Genomic DNA, 7984 nt, shown 5'->3' with positions numbered 1-7984 from the left:
TCGCATGTCCACACCTTCACTCCGAGCGGTGTGCTAAAGTTGTCAAAACGGGCGGTCACTTGCCAGGTTCCCTCCAGCCATGCCGGGTACTCGATGTCGCTGGTGGACCTGAAGTCTGCCGGGAGCTGTTTGAGCTCGCTCGCCACCATCCTCGTCCTCAGCTCTTGGATCTCCTTGCCCACCCTATTCTCCTCCGCATGACCTGCCTGCGCGTTCCCGAGCACACTCACTCCTAACATGGCAGCGAGCGTGTCCTTCAGCACCGATCTCCTCGTTCGACCATCGTCTACCATCGTCACAATGCCATTTTCCCTCCTCGCTCTCCCCGTTGTACACCATAGCCTGCTCGAACGTCTGATCCCATAAACGTCTCCCGCATGCATTCGCCACTGCCATGCCGCTGAAGGCAGAGTGAAGGCGGAGGACAGCGGAGAGGGAGCTGATATGGAGGAGGAGGAGGAGGAGGAGGAGGAGGAGGAGGAGAGTCCTCTGGCAGCGTCTGAAAGCACAAGAGGAGCAGCAGCGAGCGGGAGCAGCAGCAGCAAACTGACTGCGGCCATGGATCGCAACGTAGAGAATCAGCGGTGGGAGGAGGGATAAAATGGGATTAGCTAAAGAAAAATTCAACAAATGGGACAGCAGTCAGAATTGAAGATCAAATATCATCATAGTTTTACTGCCTTGAAGTATTTCTTATGTAAATATTGAGGCGGGCTGGATAGTTAGTTTTGAATTTGAACTACTACCCCCTATTCCTCATTGCATATCATGGGGTGTTGGGGTGGGTGGTCAAAAAAAGACCCGAAACACTTTGGCGCGCGCGCGAAATGCGATCGCAGCTGAACCTTGCGAGGCAGGGACGAGGAGGAGGAGGACGAGGACGAGGACGAGGAGGACGAGGACGAGGACGAGGAGGAAGAGATTAGTGAGATAGATGAGCACGAAGGATGAGCATGAGGATATGGGAGTAAGATGAAGCAGAGAAGGGGAGAACAAGCGATGCGAGGGAAGGATGTGAAAAACGATTTTAGATCAGCTGGACAGATAGAACCAGGTTGTCTGGCAAAGGAAGGAGAAGGGAGTACAAGGTGGCTCTTGGACACTCAGTAATAGCTGGATGATACACCGCTCTTCTCCTTGCCTCGAATCGGATGAATGGTGGAGGATGCCATCGAAGTAAAGAGATGTGAAAATCAATACCATGCAAGTTGTCTAGGTTTGTCGTGCTGTCGAGATGTTACTCAAGGATCTGCTGAAATCATTCTACCTGTTTTTGTTCATCAACACATGACGTCTGAGTCTTTGAGAGATTTACAGATGAGCAAGTCCATCGTCCGATGTTATGGTGCGAAAAGGAGGGCGGTCATGCTCAACAACGAGAACAAGTTTGCCCCCACGCTGTCGCTGCGACCTCTTGACACTCAGTGCAGGTCCCGGACAGTCAGCTCGCTGATCAAGCAGGCGATCATGGTGTGTCTGCTGCTGCTTCCCTCGAGCATGCTCGGCTGTGACCGTAGCGCTGCTGCAGATCCAGGAGGAGCCCCGCAGGGTCAACGTAGACGATCTGACTTGGGATGATTGTGCAAACCCAAACGTGAGGTGAGTGAGCTATCGATGGCTGAGACACAAGACGACCGTCTCTGGCAGTGCGACGTCGATCGAGGATGCGGAAGATGGGGTTGTGTTGGAGCAGCCGGTGCGGTATGCGAAGCAGGCGCGGTACGAGTTCTCCAAGGCGGAGCTCAAGGAGCTGGAGCTGATGGCAAAGAGGAGGAAGGTCGTGCAGATGGAGCCTCGTGGGCGGTCGCTGACGAGGAGGGAGCAGGCGAGCAGGCTGAAAGGGAAAGTAGCTCAGGTCAACCAGCAGTCAGAGGTCCTCCTCCAAGTCTGCTCGGACTGGGCCAGGGAGGAGCATGTGAGGATGGAACATACGCGCGCGTCGTGATGGTGACGAGGCTGACTGATGTGCTGCAGCTGCTGGTTCAGAACAGCTCCATCCAAGGAATCTCTCGGGTAGGGAAGAAGAACTACATCGGAGATGAAAAATCTTGGAAGAAAGCGATGGAAAGCTTTCGAAGAGGTAGAGAGACGGCGGGATGGGCGGGGGGGGGGGAGGGGGGAGGGGGGAGGGGAGGCAGGACAGGGGGGAGGTGGAGGAGGGGGGGGGGTTTCAGGATACAATCAAGGATGATGAGGGTCGGAGACATGAACATGTGAAAGATTACTTCTCTTCGAATATCAGGATGAGGGGTGAAGAGGCAGGAGGAGGACGAGGACGAGGACGAGGAGGACGAGGAGGACGAGGAGGACGAGGACGAGGACGAGGAGGAGAAGGAGGACGAGGAGGATGTGGTAGAAGTGGTGGTGGAGAAGGTAGTGGTGGAGGAGGAAGCGGAAGTGGAGTAAGGGTAGAAGGAGGCAGTGGTGGTGATGGCGGAGCAACGGTGTGCTAAAAGTCATCTTGTACCAACAGGAGGAGACTGCATGGCCTACGACCCTTCTGGTCACAACTCACTTCACTACATGGCGACAGTCAGCAGCCAACTCGGGCAGGAAGTCCTGAAAGCTTTCTTGGTGTCCGGAGTTGATCCAAACTGCGCGCATCTCATCTCAGGTGTTGAGAGCTGAGAATCTACCATCCTGTTCTACCTCTCCTCCTCCACCTAACCCATGTCCTCCTCCACCTGCTCCATGTCCTCCTTCCCCGCTTACTTCCTCCCTGCCTTTCCTCCTTGCTGCAGTCCTCCTTCCTCCTGCTCTCCCCCCCCCCCTCCCCCCTTGCCTACCCTCCTCCTCCACCCTGGCTCTCCACGAAGGAGCGTCGAGATTCTGCATTGGCCTTTAGGTCGCCTCCTGATTTGACGAGCTGCAGGGAAGGGACCCCTTGACTTTGCGCTCGAGGTGGGAAACGTGTGGGCCGTCCGAGCTCTCCTCTCAGCCGGGGCCCTGCCCCTGTGCCCAGCTGAGAACGAGGGGGGTTGTCACTTGCTGGAGTTCGCCGCCCTCCATGGTTTCTACCAGGAGGTCAGTCATGATATTCCCCCTTGTGTGCGATACTGCTTCCTCCCCTCTCCTGCTTCCTCCTCCTCTTCCTTCTCTTTGTCCTCCTCTGTCGCCCTGCTCTTTCCTTCACTTCTGTCCTGCTCCTCTTCTTTCTTCCGCTTCTTTCCTCCTTTTGTTCTCTCCTATCTTCCCTTCCCACTTTATCTCCCCTCCTTCTTCCTGCTCTTCCTCTGCTCTCAAACCCCTGGAGAGTTGGACAGTCTCCCTATTCAGCTTCCTTCTCCTCCCTCTCCTCCCTCCTCCTGCACGTCTTCGAATTGTTGGGTGAGCGGAGGAGCAGGTGGGGAAGAAACTCAGCGACGCTCTCTTCGACGGCATCAGGAGCAGCGCCCATGAGACGGTAGAGGAGAGGGGAGAGGGGGGGAGAGGGGAGAGGGGGGGGGGAGAAGGAGGAGAGGAAAACTTTGAAGAAAGGGACGGGGCAGAGGAGTGGAGCGACCGAGGAATGAGAGGAGTCAGACGAGGCCTGTCAGAGAGCAGAGCAACAGTTGGGAAGTGAGGTGGGACGATGGTGACAAGGACGAGGAAGGTCCGTGTGATGCTGTGCCATGGCGTCAAGGCGGAGGTCAAGGACGAAGCTGGGAGATCGGTGGGCGACCTGCTGTCAAGCTAGGAGGTTGAGGAGCTGAGAAAAGGAGCAGGCACTTGCAGTGTGCGTGGAGGAAGGGGTGGGGCCGAGGATGACTCGGGTGTTGCTCGAGCACGGGGCGAACCCTGACAGCAGGGACGCTGCGGACGTGCCGATTGCTTTCTATGCTCTGTTGCGGCAGGTGAGGGACGATGGGAGGGAAGATGAGGAGGAGCAGGAGGAGGAGGTGGTGGTGGAGGAGGAGGATGGAGACGAAGATGATGATGACATGATGATATGGTGATGCGGGGCAGGGGAAGAAGACAAAGGGGATGACCGTAACTAACCATGTAAACAGGATAAAGAAGTTTTCAAATTGTTGGCAGACTTTGGCCTCAACTTCAACTTGGCAGAACCGACAACAGGTCACTCCACTGCTCGCTCGTACCTCCTCCTCCTCACATGTCACAGGAGAGACCGTGTGGGAGAACGCAAGGGACAACGGCTGGAGGGAGGAGGAGCTGAAGGAGCTATTCAAACGGAGTTGACCGGAAGATTCGAATGCTAGAAATGAACAGGAGAGCAGCGGCAAATCGACAACCCTATCAAAGTAATGAATGTCTCACCAGCATAGTAATATATTCTCACGATCACAAAAAGAATTATCATTTTACTAACAGACCGGCCATGTTACAACATCGCAGGCAAAGAACGAGGGTGCGAATGAGATTTGATCATGTTTCATTGATTCAAGTAACTCTAATCTAGCAAGTAGTGTACAAGTCTGCTGCTTTCAAGGGTGCAGACTCACTGAGATGGAATCGCACGATGGCGGAGATGACAACGTCCTCGAAGCAAGCATCCACTGCAAGATGCTGCGAGAGAAGCGGTAGATGGGAGTCTTCTTCTCCAGCCTGCGGTACGCCTCCTCCCGCTTCGCCCTCCTCTTCGCCCGGTTCGCCATGGTCGTCAGCTCCGTCTCCCTGTAGAACTCGTCCAGGCTCTGCACCTGGATCGCGATTCCCGTCTCCTTCCACATCACAGCAGAGATGTGATGCGAGTCCACCTGAGAGATCAGCTCCAGCTGCCTCGTGGAGTCTGCGACAGGAAGCGACAGGTCGCGGAGCTCCGAGTCCTGGAAGATAATCGTGCGGAGGGAGCGATGCAGCTGCTCGACAAGCTCGGGGGTCTCGACCAGAAGCTTGATGTGGTACATGTTGTGATCCTCCACCAGCGGCTCGGCGTCAGGGTCGTCGATTTCGAACAGGCTGTCGGCCACGAGTCGCCACAAGTCCTTGCTCGGCTTCGCATGCATCATGACCCGATGCAGACCCGCTGTGTTGCTCTCCGTGGCATCGAACTCCACTGAGTGATCCACTAGCTCCACTGACTTCCATGCTCCTTTCGACTGCACCGCTAGACCGTCGATCTGGCGCTGAGCAAGAGCAAGCCCGTCATGCTCGTCGATCACCACAGGCGTCGGCACAGTCTCGGTCAGCTTGAACTGAAGCCCGTGGCCCGCAGATGCTGTCACGGTACTCCTGCATTCGTACTTGCCAAGGCTCAGCCGGTGAGCCAGGAGCTGGGCAAGCTGCGCCATGGTCTTCTGGCCCTCGCAGCAACAGTTCTCGACCTCATCCCTGACCAGAGCAATCTCCGCGTAGGAGAATTCAAGGTCGCTCTTCTCCGACGGCGAGCTCAACGCCTTGAGCGCTGCCTCGTGGATCTGGTTGACCACAGACTGCAAGACAGGGGGAGAGAACAATGACGCATGCCCAATGTGCGCCCTTCTGCGGATTTCATGGCCGATGGCCCTGTGTACGCGGAAACGAACTCCATGCCCGGCATTCATTCCCCGCAGCACACTGTCGATCCCTTGCTGGACCGGGTTCGGCCGAACGACATCCTTGAGCTCCTCCCTATCAAAGCCGAAGGAATGTTGCCAGATGTTGTAGGCATTCTTTGTGACTTTCCCCTTTGTTGCGACTTGCGACACCAAGTTCAAATGGTCCCTCCCCCGTCCTGCTCCCTGCATCGTCCTTCGACGGGCTAAGGATGGTAGCTGCGGCGAGAAGGCAACACATCCAATCCAAGGTGCAAGGGCCATTGTGAGAAGGAAAGATTTCTTCATGTTCAATGTAGTTGGACTAATTCGTGGGTATCAGATAACCGCTATTCCTCAGCAATCGCAGAGTGTATTTCCGTCCTCTGCAAAGCTCCCAACCTGTACCTTTCGTGCTCCGAGCAGGTACGTCTACGTTCCTATCTGTCTCTAACGCTTGCTATGTCTCTCTGTATCTCTGTTGTGCTGCTGCCCACTAGATCGCTCTTCCTCTTCTTGTCTTTCTCGCTCGTCTGCTCCCCTCCACTTCCTTATTCCCTCGCCATGTCACTCGGCGCAGCTGTCTACAGCCCGTCACTTAAAAGCAGTTTTTAAAAGGAGGCTCATTTGTTTTAAAACGTCTCTAATAACATTTAAAGAGAAGTGTAAAATGACTTGTACTGAGTGGGCATATGACCATTGAAAAGTGGAAATTTTGTTAACATTCTTCAAAATGGTCTATTTATTTCAAATGTATTGAACACATTTGTTCAACTGTTCGAAAATGTTGATCGAAAATTTGAACCAGGTTCTAAAAACGGTTGTTGCAGTCTGAAGCGAGGCAGTAAAGGGGTACATCTTCGGACCCACCCCCGAAAGAACCTGGGGAATAGGTATAAGACGTGGGTACTCTTTACACCCACCCCCGAAAACGGCTCTTGGAACCAAAGGAATCGTATCTAAATTTGGGTATGAGTGGCTGCTAAATCATTTTAAAATCAATTTAATACTCGCATGCGGCTGAATGATGACGAAAGGCCTACGATACAAGAACGATTACCATATAAAAAGCTTTTATAAGGTTCTAAACGACACGAACTCGTAGTCTTTGACAAGATAGAAGTGAATAGTCGCATCTGTTCAGGTAAGTGTCCCCCGGAGATCAGACCAACTTACCCCAAACCTCGCGGTATGGGGCAAACAAAAACTATATTGAGACATCCTCGTTCAAACTGTTGCAGACCCTTTGACCCGTGCCACCCTGTCCTTCAAGGACCCCACATTACCTGGTAAAAAGAGGGGGTGTTCATATTTACATGGAAATCGACAAGAAACTTTGCGTCCGAATACCACCCCATGGACTACAGCTTTTGGCCCTACCCGTTATCTTCCAGCGATGTTCTGGTATAACCACCAGTACTCATCATTTGCGTACCCGTACCTTCTAACGGAAACGATGCTGCTCGATTTAGACGGAGACCTAAATTTAGCAATTAAAGTGCGAGGTTTAAACGGAAACGTTGTAAACATGGGTCCATTCAGAGCTGAGGCGCCGTTGGTATTTCCTGTAGTAAAACAGTGAGATACCGCGGTCAAAAGGCTCATAACCAACAGAAGAGTCCTGTCTTCTCCGAGTGATCTCAGTCGGCCCGACAGCTTTTCCCGGCCCGCCCGAGCTAATAAATTCCCTTAGCTGAAAAGACGTGAGCTTGCATCTCCTGGAGGTGTACAGTCTTATCCTAGGTTTCAAATGTTCTTTTTATCTTTCAAAATTAAGGACTCTCAGTTTCAAAGTTTATGACTGCGTCGCTGTAATTTATAACTGTCTTTTACACCTGTTGCAGGCTCTAGGTCCAAATACAGTACCACCCCCTACCCCCTCTTTCTTGTTCAAGATATGATGGAATCCAGGATCACATAGGGGTACCACCCGGGAGAACCCAATGCCTCTCCACCCGCTCCTTTCCTTTCATGACCCCACCCTGCAGTACATGGATTTTCATCCCGAGTATACACCCCCTTCCCAAGAAGAACCCCACCCCTTGGAGAATGAAATGTACCCACCTTATTTGACATTCTCACACCTACCCTTGCAACATAAGGACATCTACCGGGTGCATCCGGGCGCAAAGAAAGTACCCCACCCAGTGGTAATTCACTACCACTGCACCCAATTGCGGATATCTACCCCTACCCCCACTAAGCACCTACACCCCTACCCTGGGAACAGAGAACCTGAAAGCACCCCTACCCTTATTTTTGCCTGCGATATCCCTACCCCTATCCCTAAGCACTCGTTCGACCTTCTCTGAAGGCGTGCTTATCAATGGCGGAAATAATCACAGTACGGTAGAAGCCAAGGGCAGGCAGACACCCTAAAGAGTGAGAGGAATGGCGATGCAGAAGCTAAAACATGCAGTAATAGCAGGAATGTCTCGAGCATACTGAGCTACAGAGCAGGGCAAGTAGCAGCAGGAGCAGGAGCAGGAGCAGCCGCCAGGACAGGATATGGTCAGAGGAAGGGGATCAGT

At 53.3% G+C, this 7984-nt stretch overlaps 3 protein-coding genes across 3 annotated transcripts in view; 1 reads left to right on the top strand and 2 right to left on the bottom strand.

Moving 5' to 3' along the window:
• Positions 1-383, bottom strand: part of GUITHDRAFT_116429 (hypothetical protein) — a gene marked incomplete at both ends in the record, with an annotated part of 2658 nt that extends 2275 nt beyond the window's left edge. The window contains one exon of the mRNA XM_005824388.1: positions 15-383. Within this exon, the coding sequence (XP_005824445.1) occupies positions 15-383 (369 nt within the window). The remainder of the gene's footprint in view (positions 1-14) is intronic.
• A 954-nt stretch (positions 384-1337) lies between these two features.
• GUITHDRAFT_145020 (hypothetical protein) lies at positions 1338-4179 on the top strand (the record flags this gene model as incomplete). Its single annotated transcript, XM_005824387.1, has 12 exons — positions 1338-1345; positions 1431-1470; positions 1529-1599; positions 1648-1915; positions 1975-2080; positions 2474-2614; positions 2873-3024; positions 3344-3403; positions 3623-3652; positions 3834-3878; positions 3990-4056; positions 4103-4179. 12 exons carry the CDS (start codon positions 1338-1340, stop codon positions 4177-4179), a joined length of 1065 nt encoding a protein of 354 aa, XP_005824444.1.
• A 177-nt stretch (positions 4180-4356) lies between these two features.
• GUITHDRAFT_154972 (hypothetical protein) lies at positions 4357-6015 on the bottom strand. Its single transcript, XM_005824386.1, has one exon. It carries the CDS (start codon positions 5760-5762, stop codon positions 4425-4427), a length of 1338 nt encoding a protein of 445 aa, XP_005824443.1. The 5' UTR covers positions 5763-6015; the 3' UTR covers positions 4357-4424.
• Between the last annotated feature and the right edge of the window lie 1969 nt (positions 6016-7984).

The sequence above is a fragment of the Guillardia theta genome, assembly GCF_000315625.1.
Source record: "Guillardia theta CCMP2712 unplaced genomic scaffold GUITHscaffold_95, whole genome shotgun sequence".
Taxonomy (NCBI): domain Eukaryota; class Cryptophyceae; order Pyrenomonadales; family Geminigeraceae; genus Guillardia; species Guillardia theta.
The sequence above is the reverse complement of the archived record's forward strand: the minus strand, read 5'-3'. Positions and strand labels throughout refer to the sequence as shown.